At 41.3% G+C, this 16,152-nt stretch overlaps 2 protein-coding genes across 29 annotated transcripts in view; one reads left to right on the top strand and one right to left on the bottom strand.

The window, feature by feature from the left end:
- The window catches only part of AOPEP (aminopeptidase O (putative)), a 242,045-nt gene that overhangs the window by 95,786 nt on the left and 130,107 nt on the right, over positions 1-16,152 (top strand). For 5 of the 9 annotated variants that reach the window (XM_077344574.1, XM_077344576.1, XM_077344571.1 and 2 more), the window contains 2 exons: positions 13,350-13,410; positions 15,615-15,716. In XM_077344574.1, coding sequence (XP_077200689.1) covers positions 13,350-13,410; positions 15,615-15,716 — 163 coding nt within the window. Of the gene's footprint in view, positions 1-3,192; positions 3,386-6,812; positions 7,335-13,349; positions 13,411-15,614; positions 15,717-16,152 lie in introns of those variants that run through there. The other 4 variants (XM_077344577.1, XM_077344575.1, XM_077344579.1 and 1 more) reach the window with 3 other exon arrangements.
- Positions 1-16,152, bottom strand: part of LOC143841016 (uncharacterized) — a 62,534-nt gene that overhangs the window by 44,846 nt on the left and 1,536 nt on the right. For 6 of the 20 annotated variants that reach the window (XR_013232520.1, XR_013232521.1, XR_013232519.1 and 3 more), the window contains exons 3-4: positions 6,287-6,377; positions 5,757-5,819 (exon numbers count right to left, since the gene is read on the bottom strand). The exons of 3 other annotated variants lie outside the window; for them this stretch is intronic. The gene's annotated coding sequence lies outside the window, so the exon portion shown is untranslated. Of the gene's footprint in view, positions 1-5,756; positions 5,820-5,942; positions 6,040-6,286; positions 6,378-14,547; positions 14,712-16,152 lie in introns of those variants that run through there. 11 more of the 20 variants (XR_013232525.1, XR_013232526.1, XM_077344592.1 and 8 more) reach the window with 7 other exon arrangements.

The raw sequence follows: 16,152 nt of genomic DNA, 5'->3' as shown, positions 1-16,152 counted from the left end.
AGGTTATTGGACTGGATGGACCATTGGCCTCATCCATCAAGTCTCCTTTTATATATTCAATAAAGTTGAATTCCAAGACTAACTATAATACTGATATATCAATGTAGTGTTATAATAACAGTTTAAACAAGTTTTCTGAATTTCCAGGTTTTTTAAAGTCAATCTCTGTACTCTAATATCTCCATGAGCTATATTTCCAAGAGAAAATGGCCTAGAGATTTACTTTAAAATATGAAATCTGGTAATTCAGAGAACCTTCTGAAAGTATCATTACAGCACTACATCAATATATTGCTATTTTAGGGCTGTTTTTTAAAACAATAAGGTGGTTCCTATGACACCACTGAGAACTATATCAGTGCCAACAGCACCCTCCCTTGAAATCTTCATCATTTAAGGAATGTATGAAAGAAAATAAACTGACGACACAGCTGGGAAAATGCACATGGAGGGTAGACGCACAAAATAACCATACCCAAACTGATTCCATTGCTTGTGAATTGGCTGCAAAAAAAATCACCAATAAGTCAAGATATCCTAGTCACTTGCACTGGGAAAAGAGAAGCCTGATTTGCAGCAAATATTTCCTTTGAAAACCCCCCAGCTTGATTAAAGTGAAGGCACTCAAATTAATTGGAGTTTATTAGATCACAGAATCTGCCTGTGATTTAGTGCAGTGGTCCCCAACCTGCGGTCCGCGGCCCGGTGCCGGGCTGCAAAGGCCATGGCGCCAGGCTGCGGTTCCCTCTCCCTGCCCCCGCAGTAAAAAACTTCCCAGGCTGCAAGCTTGTGGCCCGGGAAGCTTCTTACTTCGGGAGGGGGGGAGAGGGAATCAGGGCCGCGCTGGGTTGGGCGGACTTTCCCCGGGCGGCGCGTGCTCCAGCGCTCCCCCTAGGGGCCAGCTGCGCTTAGGCGGGTCACGTGCGAGCGTGACAGAGGTAGCGGCAACAGCGCTCCGGCAGCCTCGGCGTTTCGGCGGCAGCGGCTCCGCAGTTCCAGCTGCAGCGGCAGAGGAGCAGCGCGTGTGGGCAGGAGGGCGGGCGACAGAGCGAGCGAGCGGTGCGCCCCGGCGGGCTGCGCGTCAGGCGGCGGCGAGGGCACCCCGGGCCCGCTCCAGCTCCATGCCCAGGGAGGAGTGCGGGGAACCGTGGAGAAGGCGCGGACAGCAGGCGGCAGCAGCCCCAGCCCCAGCGGCAGCCATGGCGGGGCTGCACTGAAGGCAGCAGCAGCAGCAGCAGGAGGCGGCGGGCGCGCAGTCTCTGCATTCCCTCCTCCCCTCGCTGGGCTGGGCTCTGCCTGGATGCGCCGCTGAGGGCTTGCTCGGGCCGGGCGGCTGCGGGGCTGCTGCTGCTGCTGCTGCGGCGGCGGCGGCAGCGGGGGGTATTGCTGCCTTATGCCACCGTGGTCTTGGTGAGCCCTGACCCCGCCGCCGCCTCTGCCGCCGCCTTCTCTGCCCTGGCCACTGCTTGGGAAGGCGGGGGGGCGGGCAGCTGGCATGGGCACAGCGAACAAAGAGCCCGGCGCCGTGGAGCCAGCAGAGGCAAGCGTGGAGGGCGGGCGGGCGAGGCGGAGGAGTGGCCGAGAGGAGCGCCTCACCTCCACCATGGCGGATCACAGGAATGCCGAACTCCCGTTACCCCCCTCCTACTCCTCTCGCCGCGCCCGCACATCGCACATGCGCGGCTGTGACACGAATGCGTGATGCGCAAGCGGGCCAGTTGCCCTGCCGGTCCCCAGCCTAAAAAAGGTTGGGGACCACTGATTTAGTGTACCTCTGCTTATATTTCAAGCTCTATTCAGATGCTTGAAATGTCCATTTTATATGTTCTACACTGAACTGAGTTCAATTAAATGGCCAATGAGGTTTTTTTACTTAAATCTTGAAAATAACTGATCTTTTTTATTATTCCTTATGAGATCAGCCAAGCTCATTTTTTGTGATAAATGCATTGGAATATGGGTGTGATATACTAGCTGCGGATAAATTAGCAATCAGCTCCTTGAAAAATGCAGTTTAATTTTTGTGTCTCACTGTTTAATAAGGTGCCTAAATAAGAAAACAGGAGAGCAGTCTTACCCAGAATCCTGCTCAAGTCTAGTTAGTAGGGATTATTCACATTAAAAAAAAAAGTTGTTTGGTTTGCACTACAAATTGTAGTCCCCAAAATATGTATTCCAATTTTATAACTGATGATTAATAATAGCTTATTTTGGAATAGTCCAATTTGAAGGATAGCTACATAAAATCCTGGTTGATTGGTGAATTATTTAGAATATATTTATGTCCTGCCTCTCAGAGATCTTCCCTCAACTCAGATACTCTATAGCTATGCCCATGATTAAGAGCTGCTGCTTCACAGATAGTATTTTTCCTTTATGAAGACCAAAAATGCCTTGAATTTTCATTTAACCTTGGTTAAATGAACATATTTTGGGGACTACAATTCTTCAACTTCAACTTTTGTGCTCACGGCAAAGTAAATACTGATGTTCTTCAGACCTGACAGATGCGCAGGTTTTTCTCTTTTGATACTGATTTTATCAGTTATTTCTTTCTCTTTAAAGAGGAAAATATACAATTATTTCAATACAGCTTATGTAGTTTGTTAGATTTACTATTTCTGTATTCATACAATGTTTCTGAATAGCAGAGCTTCAGTTACTTGAGTAATGCATTCTGAAGTGATCTAATATCTGCTCTGGGTAAAGATTTGTAGGCCTTGAGTGCATAAGAGTTTCACTTTTAAAGTGTTATTATTCTGTGATCTTTAAGATCTTATCCTTAAATTCTGTTCCTTTTCTGTTGATAGATTTCAAACTGGCACCATATGGTTCTGTCTTTAAAGACAGCTCAAAAAATACATTTCCCTCCCTAATAACGAGACAGGTCCACAAAATTTGGTCACCATGTTAATATTATCACAAAGTTTCTGAGTAGTACAACTCCCAGAAATGCATTCATTTTATAAATAAGTTCTGAAATAATTAGATAGCTGCTCTCCATAAAGGTGACAACATAAATAACGTAGTATTTAAAAATCAAATTGTGGGGGGTTTTTTAGGTTGTATATCAATAATACTGCCTCTGAAATGTTGGAAGAAGTAAAAAATAATCCATCTGGCAATCTTTTCAAATTTTACTGGCAGCATATGCTAATTTTTTGAAAACATAATTTGCATTTTTTCTTTAAGGCTGAGTGTGGGCGTGGAAGATCTCTGCCACAATGCCATCTGGAGCCTTCTACTAAGATCACCAGTATCTCCTCCCTTACACCCTATACTTTGCAGAAATGAGCCATTGCTATATACTCAGGACCCACTGAAGCCATCAACATCCACCTCCTTATTTGTTTGTTTATTTCTTTGTTAAATTTGAATACTGCCTTTCCAAGGTCTCAGGCCAGTTTACATTATGTGCCTTGTCATCATGTGCTGCCTAGTGCCAACAACCATCTATGTGCCTTAAGTTGAATGGATAAGCACTAGCAGTGGTTTCCAAGAACTGTTGGATAGAGGGGGAAGGCAGGAAAATTGCTGCTGATTCTACAACTACTGCTCACCTACTAAGGAAGACGCGTGAGCAGTTGGCAACAACAAGAAACAACAATGGCAGTTGAGCCCACTTAAACAGTGGGCTGTGAGGTGGAACAATTACTTAGGAAAGCAAACAATATTTCTTCCACTAGTAGAGGCAAAAAATGGTGGTGGTCTTCTTCCCCTGATGAGTGATGAGAAGCTGCTGGTAGGAGCTTGTGGGGACAGTCCTCAGGCTGCCTAAAGGGAGACACTGAGGGCAAGAGACATGATGAGGCAACTTGGGCTTTTATGCACTTATCTTTTATTCCAGATTTGGGATGGAGTGGATTCACTATGAATTAATCTGGATGATTTGAACATATTCTGCATGTCCACTGTGATCCGCTAGGATTACAACATATTTGCTTCTGCATGTCGCTGAAATACTAGCTTTTTCAGCTGTTGGCCTTTTTGGGGGGGGGGTGTCAGTATTCTTCAGTATATGCCATGTCCACCTCGCACTGCCCTGATGGGAAAAAATGGCCAACAGTGCAGACAAAAAAGGGCAAATGCCACTTCTTTCTCGCCCCCATCAATGTCTATGCTCTGTATTTTCAGTTTTATTATTTTAACATCCAGTAAAAAGTATAGCACAAGAGCAGACCTCAGTTACTTAAGCACAATTGAACCCACACTTGGATAAGATCCGTGTGTCTGTGTGTATATCTGTGCATAAGTGTTTGTTACAGTCCTTATTGAATGGTCTTGGGCATATAAAGACTTATAATAAGATAACCTTATCAGTACAAATAAGAAAGAACAATAAGCAAATGAATGCTCTGAATATTTGTGATTGATCTTTGGGGTGGTTCACTTGGTGTCATGGGGAAAGGGCTTGCGGTGGATATTAATTCATTCATTGGTCACAGTTCTCTGAGCTCTTTTAGCCTCACCTACCTCACTGGGTGTCTGCTATGGGGAAAGGAAGTGTATGCAATTGTAAGTTACTTTGAGACTTCTTCGGGTAGTAAAACATGGGGTACAAAAAACCAGCTCTTCCAATCAAAGCCATTGGAGCCATTTTCTCATCTAATGATCACATGCTCTGGGGAGGGGCCACTCTCTCTTCCTCTGTTTTCTTGTTTCTGCTGCCTTGAGAATGTTCCTAGTTAGTTGTTGTCAGTCAATACATACACACATACACATGGATGTCTTTACTCAAAAAATGTTTCTCTTGCTGAATAGAGATGACTTGGATAGATGAGCACTCCATCTGTCATTTGTGCCTCAGGGAAAACCACAGCATAGCAGCATGTAAGTTCTGCCAGCAATTTATTCTGGAGGCTGATGTGGATTGCACCTCTCAAGGCCAGCTATTGGGAGAAGGCTTTATCCACCTTTGTTAACCCCATCATTAAAACATTTGCCCCAGTAGAACAGCCTGTCTTTTCAGTCCCTAAATGGTCTCTGATTGCATTTTCCACCCTCCATCAGTAATTTAGATCCAGTCAGTTCCAAGAACCATAGATGTTCCAAGACACCTGAATAGGTTTCAGCCAAGTTCTCATTGGAACCACTGCCTAAGAAACACCAATAGAAGACTAAACACAAAAGTAATTGGTTGGCGTCAATGGATCCACGGCACTTGGAATTGAAAGGGGCAGCTTTGAAAGCTCCCAGATAACTAGTTCTAAAGATCTTTATTGAGATCAGGGGATGTAATATCCCATGCACCCCTTCTCACAGTGGTCACTCTCCAGCACAATCTCCGTTAGTATATGATCTTGCCACTCCAGCACAATCTCCATTAGTATATAAACCTGGTGATGTCCCTTCGGAACACATTACTATGTCTCTTGCTCTTCGTCTCCATGGGCACTTTCAAGTCCAGGGCACCAATACTCATGCTGCCATTCTGGTCAGTGTTATAGAGAATGGTCAGACCTTCCAGAATTGCAGGTGAAATCGAGGAGTAGTAATGTGAGCAACCAGCCTAGTTACCCAGGAAGACCAAGAAACAGTATATAAAGGCCAACTCCTTTTCCTGATGTTACCTCCAGGCATCGGTATTCAGAGATTTACTGCCTTTGGGTATGGAGTTTTTCTTTACTCACTATGGCTACTAGCCATTGATTAACCTATCCTCCATGGATTTATCTAATTCTCTTTTAAAGTCGTCAATGCTAGTGGCCATCGCTACATTCAGCTGAAAGAAATTCCACAGTTTAATTGCTACTTACAGAAAAAAAGAACTTCTCTTGTCCCTCCTGAATCTGTTGTCCATCAACTTCATTGGATGACCCCTTGTTTTAGTATTAAGGAAGAGGGAAAACTTAAGGGTCTCTATCCGCTTTCTCCACTCCATGCATAATTTTAAACCTCTATCACATTCCTCCTTATTTTTTTCTCAAACGAAAAGCTCTAACCTTTTTAGTTTCTCTTCGTATGAAAGTTGCTCCAACCCCTTTATCATCTTGCTTTCCCACTCCACTTTTTCTAGCTCTTCAGTATCACAGTTGTATGCTGTATTTCAGATGAAGCCATAAAATAATGCGTACAGAAACATTACAAGATTACAATTTAATTTTCTATCCATTTCCTAATAATCCTCAACATGTAGTTTTATTTTTCACTGTTGCTGCTTACTGAGTCAATGTTTTAATCAAATTTTCCCCTAAATAGCCACAATCTATCTCCCTTGTCAGTTTCTATCATATTGTTCCAACATGCTGAACACTGAACTTCATTTGTGACTTTGTTGCTCACTCACCCAATTTGGAGACATCCTTGTGGAACTCTTCACAATCCACCTTGGTTTTTGGCAGCCTGAATAATTGGGAGTTATTGCAATTTCAGAACATCTATAAACAGATTGAATAGCTAATATTAATACAAATGGGAGCCCACTATGTTCTTCACTCTACTGTTGGACTCTCTGCTTCCTGTTAATTTAACCAATTGTTAAGCCATAGGAGAATCTCTCCTATTATCCTATGACTACTAGGTTTACAGGGGAGTGTTTGCCTGTTAAAAGCCTTTTGGAAACTCCAAGTACATAATAGTCTTCGAAAAGGTAAAGGTATCCCCTGTACAAGCACCGGGTCATGTTTGACCCTTGGGGTGACGCCCTCTAGCGTTTTCATGGCAGACTCACTGGTTTGCCAGTGCCTTCCCCAATATTATTGGTTGTTCATTCACTAGAGTGTTGCCACCTTAGGAATCAGATTTTAATGGGTAAGGAAAGCAGCATGAATAAAATCTGCCTTTCTTCTGCTTACCGTTTACCCCCCCCCCAGCAAGCTGAGTACTCATTTTACCGACCTCGGAAGGATGGAAGGCTGAGTCAACCTTGAGCCGGCTGCTGGGATTGAACTCCCAGCCTCATGGACAGAGCTTTCAGACTGCATGTCTGCTGCCTTACCACTACAAGAGTGTCAATAGTCTTCTAGATCACCCTTTATCAAGATCCTGTTATTCACATGCTCTTCCCACATTATATTTTGCTGTTCTGCACAAATGTATTTGAGTTTTGTTTGTTGGGAAGGGTTTGTTCTTTCCTTTGTTTTTGTAACCCTGGGGATGTATGCTGTACATTTTCAAAGATTCCTGAGTCTCTTAGTTATTTCTCTCACCATAGGTGACTGGGCCCCCCAGTCCTGGTATGTTCTGGGTAGTCTTTCTTATCATTTTCGCTTTTTCAGGCTTCTAGTGTGGGAACACTGAAATATTGCACCTGGATTTTTGCATGCCAAATTATGTGTTGGGGTGGATTTAAGGTAGCCATATAGGTAAGCTTATGCAAACTTTTGTTTCATCAGAGAACTTCATGCACATGTTTCATTTCATTCTTTAATAAATAGAATTCTTCAACAAAGAGTCTGCTTATTGAGAATTCAGTGGGGCATCAGCACCCTCATTTGCATACCTGTTAAACTTCATTACTTTAACTATTCTTCTGTAAAGGTTTGTGTAGTATCCCAGTATTGCATTATGGGTTTGCTGAACCAGAATATGACAGCTGTGGTTATTAATACTTTAAAGTACAGTTAATGTAGAACATGGGAAAACATGTTATGGGTTGGATTCAGCAAATTTTCAACAGATGGTAGTGGATGTGGATGTTCACCACCTCCCCCTTCCTCCAGGAGTCCTTCCAGAACTCCAGAAACTTGATTCCTGGGGTCATGGGAGCCACACAGGTGTGTGTGTGTGTGTGTGTGTGTGTGTGTGTGTGTGTGTGTGTGTGTGTGTGTGTGAGGGGGTAATGTGATGGGGTTAAGTTGCCCTTTTCCTTACTTGAGCAGAGCTCCTGATGAGGAAGATTGGGGGGGCAGAGCAGTTCCCCCCTTCTCCATCTGCAATGCAGCTCCCAAATATTATTGGTTGTTCATTCACTAGAGTGTTGCCACCTTAGGAATCAGATTTTCATGGGTAAGGAAAGCAGCATGAATAAAATCTGCCTTTCTTCTGCTGACAAAAAGTTGGATCTAGCTGTATATTTTTTACAACTCAGAAAACATTATGGTGATCCAGTACACATGCACTTCATAGCAATAATTCATATAGCCAGCAAGTCCTGAATAATGATCTGTGGGTGTCCATGGAGACATTGCATATGCATCCACATGTTCTTCAGTGTCGTGCTATCATTGCAATATAGCAGTCATTTGAAAATTGACTCTCATGTCCATAAAGGAGGACACAGTAGTGAATGATTGCTATTGTCCATGATACTGCAATATCCAGTGATGTGTGGGATGCAGCCACTGAATTTCTAAATTGCCACAGTAACAGTATGCTTAGCCTATCCCTTCATCTATAAAGAAATTACATTATGCTACATGGAAATGTTTTGCATCTGGTATAGGCTACCATCTTCATCATGGAAAGGCAGGTTTTAAGCTGGAGCCAGTAGTATTCTGCAGCTACAGTTCATTCACCATACTAGATACTATTAATCCATCCCTTCCTTAGAAGTCTAGGACCATTAAGTTACTTTGGAAGAAAAACTTCTTTGTGTGTGCCTCTGTATTTATTTAGTAATATATGTATTTATAGAACTTTATCCCAGATGTCAATGGAACTAATTCCTGTTATCCTCTGTTGCCTTCAAATTATTGGTTTTAGATGTTGACAAAACAGCTAACATGAAACATAAATTAACGTTTGCTAGCATGTCTAATCTATTCCATATTTCTAGTCCTTTTTTCAAGATGAAAAAGCATGCCATGATATTCTAATAGCTATATAATTTTCCTCGTCCTCTTTCAAGATGAAAAGCATGCCATGATATTCTAATAGCTATATAATTTTTCTGCTGGCATTAGGATGTAGATTTGTGCAAGGTTTGTTTACCCAACAAGCTTAACTGCAAGTTGGTCAACCAACATTTAAAAATATTGAGTTTTTAGTGTTTGGACTATGGTGGTGCCAATCCTTCGAACTCTGTAGTTTGTGGCAAGCAACAGTTCCACAAGATTCTTTGTTTTGTTTGTTGTAGGAAAAAATGAAAGCTAGCATATTTGGGCATCTGATTTTGAACACAATATACTACTTGCACAATAGCCTGGACTATGTACATCTTTTGGGATCACATATTCTTTTCCACTGTTCATTTAAACCTGTGTCTCAAACACCAGACATTAAAACAGATTATCAGCTTCATTAACATAATTGCTTTGATGACATGGTTTAGAAGGGTTAAACTAATATCCACATGCTATTTATAGCATGCAGTTTTAGTCTTGTACTCGCTTTAAGGACTACGGCTGTGCTCCCTATTTACAGTCATAACTTTATAAGGAACAATCCAATTTGGCTTTACCTTGCATCAAATTACAGGAAATGAGTTGGCTTCCAAATATGTAATATGCTCGAAATAACTGAGTGGTGCAATTAAAAAGGTACTGTAGAGTAGACTGATATTTTTGTGTTTTTGTTCTTGAAGCCTTTAAAGTGATTTAGCTAGAAAAAGTAAACTCCATTCCTATAATATGTTTAGAAGAAGAAGAAGAAGAGTTGGTTTTTATGTGTCGCTTTTCTCTACCCGAAGGAGTCTCAAAGCGGCTTACAATAGCCTTCCCTTTCCTCTCCCCACAACAGACATCCTGTGAGGTGGGTAAGGCTGAGAGAGCCCTGATATCACTGTTGGTCAGAACACCTTTATCAGTGCCGTGGCGAGCCCAAGGTCACCCAGCTGGCTGTATGTGGGGGAGTGCAGAATCGAACCTAGCATGCCAGATTAGAAGTCCGCCCTCCTAACCACTACACCAAGCTGGCTCTCTTGTTTAGTAGCACAGAATCATCCATTTATTTTTGTAAAGTATTTCTAGCCTGGTTCATTATTTTCAGAGGTGGAACAATTTCTCCAAAGCAGTCTGACTTATCACACAATAATGTGTGACCTTGAGAATAACCTTCAGGGTTATCTTTAAGGGTAGCATGCCCCTGTATGGTCTTTGTGCAATCGATCTGCCTTTAATAAGAACTGACAAGGAAAAAGGGACACTGTAGTTGGCCTACTATGCCAGTTCATATTCCAAAGAATCCAATCAATTACAGGTTTTTCCTTAGGATTGTTAGCCACAATTATAGTCACAGGTTCCATATAACCACAGCAATTGCAGATTCGTTTATGTTTGTGATATAAATACAGTCTTTAGGGTCTCATCAAGGAATTACAGCTCTGCATTTTTAGGCATTTTACCTGGGATTATGATGATATAATCTAGATCAGGGGTAGTCAACCTGTGGTCCTCCAGATGTTCCTGGACTACAATTCCCATGAGCCCTTGCCAGCACTGGGAATTGTAGTCCAGGAACATCTGGAGGTTGACTACCCCTGAACTAGATCATTTTATGTGTGTGTTGGAAATATATTTCCTGTGAAAATGAGATTCAAGCTGAGGACCAATTTGGTGTAGAGTGGTGGCCTCTAATCTGGAGAGTCAGGATTGATTCGTCATTCCTCCAGTTGGGTGTCCTTGGCCTAGTCACAGACCTGTTAGAGCTGTTTTCACAGAGCAGTTTCTTTCAGAGCGCTCTCAGCCCCACCTACCTCACAGGGTTTCTCTTGTGGGGAAAGGAAGGGAAGGCAAACCTGAGGCATTTTTCAGATTTGTAAGCAGATCAGTTCATGGCACTAGCCACCAGATTTAAGCATCTTCAGATTTAGTTGACTTGGCTATTAGTTTGTGTGTATGTAAAGTCCTTAGTTACAGATGCCTTATGGCAAAGCAAGTGAGAATCAGAGATGGTTTTGCATTGCTTCCTTCTGTAGCTGTGGATCACTGGTTTTGACAGTTTTATTTCTGATATGTCTTTGTGAACTACAAATGGGTTCGAGGGGTCTGATTGGTTGGTTTGGCAGGGAATTATGTGGCTGTGTATGGATGCTGTGGCACAGTTTACTAATGTAACAGGATTAACTTTTGCTTATATATTCCTACTGTTATGATTTTTTAATTTGGCCCCAGATTATTAAGGATCCCTCATACTGGTAAATGAGTACTGTCTTTGTAATTAGTGATCATTGCCCATAATACCAATTGCAGTGGAAGAAAGGTAACATTCAGTAGTAATATCTTCTGACGATATGGCCTGTGTTTTTTTACAAAAGGCACAAAAGATGTTTTGATGCCAGAGCCTTGTAAAGAAACACATTATGAGCTTAAAATCTTTGTCTCATGAAACTAATGGAGAATCTAAATGTCTGGGAAAGTGCTGAGTTTGTAAACAAATGGTACAGCACAGCTCTTTTGACATTCCAGGAAATGCTTTTTACTTTTAGCTTGCCTTGTTATCTAAATATTTATGAAGAGGCAAGGTATTTTGTGTGCGGGAAAGTCTTTAGAGAAGAGATAGAGAATTCAGTTGCCTATACAACTCAGTTCAGAACTTTTCTCCTTTGCCTTAAAACTACACTGACACTTTTGTACAGGGCTTCTTCATACACTGACATTTTAAGGGTATTCAATTTAGGTATTCAACTGTATTTAAGAACACACACAAATATATATACACAAACTCAAAAGAGGAGAGCTGGGATTGGCTACAACTCCTCATTAACTGCACTGTCCAATGGCTAGTGCAGTGACAATTAGTAAATCTATATACTATGTACCAAAGTTGTGTCTGCAGATCTGCCAAGGAAAAAGCTTGAGGTCTGAGGCAAAATCATAATTAAGAGCCACTGATTGGCTTGTAACTTGCTGGCTTCTCCACAGTAGCCAGTAGATTCATAACAGTAGCCACAACCACATTGGGTGGCTCATGGCAGGATCCACTAGGGATCCAGTCAATTAAAACCATCCAGTAACATATCACCCGCTACAGTGGAAAGTTCTGTTGACTTGTATGTGTATGTATTGGCGGGTTTGTTCAGGGGGTTTTCAGTGTGGTCACAGTACTCCTCTTCCTATGAGTTGATAACCAATATAGAGCTAAAGGATTACAATGCCTCCGTGTTCCTTGACCCATGGATATAAAAGCCAAGTCAACTAAATCTGAGGATTCTTAAATCTGGTGGGCGATGCTGTGAACAGGCAAATCTGTGCTTACAAACCTGAACAATGTCCCAGATTTGCAGAAAAATCTGATATCTAGAAAAAAATACATGGAAGGTTTAAAATAAAAATCCAAGATGATAAAAGAAGCATCTGTAGTTTTAACAAATAGAGTCACCACAATTGTAGTTGATTCTCTTAGTCCCACAGAAGTCAACAAAATGCTGAAATACAGTAGATAACCATCTAGGCTATTCAGTTTCATTTCTAAAGAGAATTTGCATCTTGTACAATTTCAGGTATTAAGATTTAATTACAATAACTTTAAAAATTATTTAGGCATAAATAGGGGCTTCATCTCATCACGACCATTGTCAAACTTGTGTTCGTAATGCACTCAAAGGTTGTTTTGACTTTTCTGTGACCTGGCCAGAAGTGCTATGAAAATCTATGAAAAAACTTTGTTCAGAGTTTCTGCTGGGAGGATGCAAAAATGAGTACTTCGGCAGTGACAGTTCTACAGTAGAGTCCACAGAGCTCTGTAAAGCTCTGTCATCTGAACATAAACCTTGCCTTGCTGAGACCAGACCTAGCAGTTTTTCTCATGTCTGCTGTGGTTCAGGAGAACTTTGTGAGTTTTCTGTAAGTAACTGCCTAAACCTGGAGACTCACTACATTAAAGTTCATTTTAAAAATTCCATAATTTCCTTCTGCCCCTATTTGGTAGACAAATTAAGTGGCAAAAGCCTGAATGTGACTGACGGGGAGTTGTCTTTCCAGCTCCTTGTTTCCCTCTCACAATTTGAAAGTCTGACTACTTATGGGAAACTTTTAAAATAACTGTGGATTGTGCCAGTTCTCAGGGAGTTAAGTAAATTAAGAAATTCTGAAAATCCATTGGAAGAGCAAGATCAGTGTGTTATATTAATTTATACTTTGGACAGTTTTAGCTGCCTATTCTGATTTCTATGTTTAATTCATCATTCTGCCCCTTCACTCTTCTTCTTTTACACTGAAGAGAATGAGCCACACAAAAATAGCTGCAGAATGCCTGTTCATTCTTTACATGTTTCATCAGTGTATATGAGCTTTTTGTCATCTTTCATAAGCACTGAATTCATTGCTAGTTTTGTAACCTGCAGAGTTCAATCTGCCTTTAATTTTCAAGTGTTATCTCAAATGTTATTAATTAAACAGGACGAAGACAGAATGCAGTCACTTTGACAATCTGTACTGAAGTTACTAACCTGGTTCCTACCTGCAAGTCCCCCCTATACACATATTTTATACAAGTTCTATGAATAAGTTTAATTTTAATTTTCTTGAAAGGTATGGCCTATCGGTTGAAAACGTCTTCCAGGAGTGGCTTGACTGCTCAGGAATCCCAAAGGTAAATGCAAAAGACCTGAATAAATTCCAGATTTATTGGGGGGGGGGGGGTGAGCACATTGTTCAAATTACTGTCTGTGCTTTAACAAATAAGATATAAAGCAAAATCTTGGTTTTGACAAAATCCACACTTTGCCTTTATAATCAGGTATCAATCTTTATAAGTTGCAGGTTTCATTTTCTATTTTCATTACAGAGATGCTGCCAAAAGGAAAACCTTTTAAACCCTATTTTATTGCTAAACATGCTATTCAGTGGAAATGGCTATTAAGGAATTATAATGACATTTCACATTTTTTTAAAAAAAGATCAGTTTTGTGAATTATTTTGGGTTCAGGAGACAAACAATTTTATGATGTGTATTTTAAAATCAACTATTATGCATATTGAGAGTTCAAAAACTTGCATGGCTGTAGTAGATACAGACTGTACACATTTAAAATAATTATTCATAAACTTGCTTCAAAGCCCATTCCTAAGAATGGGCCTTGAAAGGGCCCCCTCCCCTGGCCCCCAGCCATGCAGCTTAAGAGCTCCTTATCAGGTAGTCAGCAGGCTGGGAGGCCCTCATTAGCAGGCCCAGCCTAGCAGGCCAAGAGGCCCTCATTAGTAAGCCCTGCATAGAGGGCTGGGAGGCCCTCGTTAGCAGGCCCTGCTTAACAGGCCAAGAGGCCCTCCTTAGCAGGCCCTCCACCATGACCCAGGGCTCAGATTTCTGGGTCTTGTCCATTATAGAGAAAGGCTACTACCTTGAGTTTCTACAGTTACAGTTTCCTGAGCTGTTCTCGGAGTTGAATGATTTACTGGGATAGGATTTAGTTCAAAGTTTAAACATACTCATCCCATGTTTGGTGGTTGTTCAGGGGTTTTCCTGGTTTTAAAAAAAGCTGGTGATTTATGCTTTATTTTAGATCCAAGGGATCTTAATTTTTTTTCAGGGTTCTAAAATTTAGTGATCTTCTTGGTTTCAGTGTCACAATTGCTCAATCCAGGGGTTTGGTTCAGTGTCTTGGACCTTTTTAGGATGCTGTCTAGATTTGCCATAGCATTCTTCCTCAGGAGCAAGTGTCTTAATTTCTTTGTTGCAGTTCCCATATGCAGTGATCTTGGAGCCCAGGAAAATAAAATATGTCACTACCTCCATTTCTTTCCCATCTATTTGTCAGGAATTGAGAGGGCCGGATGCCATGATCTTTGTTTTCTTGATGTTGAGTTTCAAGCCAACTTTTGCACTCTCCTCCTTCACCTGCATCAAGAGGCTTTTTAGTTCCTCTTCGCTTTCTACCATTAGAGTGGTATCATATGCAGGATCATATGCTGGATTCAGAAAAGAGTCACTAGAGATGATATTTAAAATTTACACTGATTACTGGAACATGCAAGATAATTTCAGAAGAAAAACAGCTTGTGTTTCATGAAAAGCTATATCTGATTTTAAAAGAAACAGTGTGCATAGCCTCCACAGGCAGCGGCAGGATAACATAATAGACTTCCATGGTCAGCAGTGACTCACCACACACAATGTTGTTCCTTAATTGTTGCCACTGCCATCAAGGGCTCTGATCGAGAATGAAGCCAGTCCCAGACTACGGCTGAATTTATAGGCTACTATGCCACCATATGTGCCAGCTTGATGGTGAAGTCTTGACAAGGAGGGCCATCAACTTTTCTTTATTTTATATTGTAACATGGGCAGTTATACTATTATGTAAAGCCAGGTACACATCTCACCACAAACATGACAGTGATCCCCCATTTTAGTGCAGGAGCCATTCTTATTTTTACACTACCTTATTAGCTATATTGTTTCATGTTTGCTGGTGTACTTCTAGAACTTTTCTATGTTGTAACTGTGTTTGCTGTAATGAAATGTGTGTGTGGGGGGAATGGTATACTCTTAATTGGTATACTTCTCTTAATACTTCACTTAAAGATAAATCTCTTAATTTCCTTAAGAAGTCTTCTTCTGCAATTAAGGATGTACTGTCATTTTGCTCTATGGAAGAATGCCACACACAGCAGTAAGTCTGTCTTCTGACTGGATCACAGTGAGGCTTTTCCTGTGCACAAAATGATGTGCGTGTGCAGAAAAGCAAACATTTATGTCAGACACAGAAGATGTCAGGAGGGCATTTTCCTGAAACCTGCTGCGTCTGGGTTAAATAAGGTCAATTGAATTGTGTTGTTGAATTTGCTGTTTATCAGATCAGGATGTACTGCAGCCTCGGAGGTGACTCACCATGGGACTGGAGCAGCTTTTCATCCTCCACTAGGCTAATAGTGACTTCGTGCCAGCAACTCCAGTTTGTAAGTCTAAGTGACATGGAGCAGATTCAATAACAGCTGATTTTAAAACTGGAAAGCACCTATTAAATAATGGTGGGGTCATGCCCTCTCAAACATGTCTGGAACATATAATTCCACATATAATACTTTCTGTTAAAGATCTCAAGAGGTAGGGCTCTGCACTTTCATTGAATCACAGTTTCATAAGCCTTCGTGGTTGAACAAAACTTTTCCCATTCAGCATAAATTTTGGTCTTATGTCATCTGTTTACTGCTGTACCACCCAAAGTAAGTGATGATGTTAAACTATGCACAGATGACGGCCATGACCACTTGAGGTTTCTTTGAGTTATTTAGAAAAGCCACAACCTAACCCATTTACAACCAACCCAGCAGCCATTTAGTTTATTGACTTGATTGATTCCTCTTTGGTCCGTGTTTTTTCCAGTCTCTAATA

The sequence above is a fragment of the Paroedura picta genome, chromosome 7, assembly GCF_049243985.1.
Source record: "Paroedura picta isolate Pp20150507F chromosome 7, Ppicta_v3.0, whole genome shotgun sequence".
Classification (NCBI taxonomy): domain Eukaryota; kingdom Metazoa; phylum Chordata; class Lepidosauria; order Squamata; family Gekkonidae; genus Paroedura; species Paroedura picta.
This window is presented reverse-complemented; position numbering and strand designations above follow the sequence as displayed.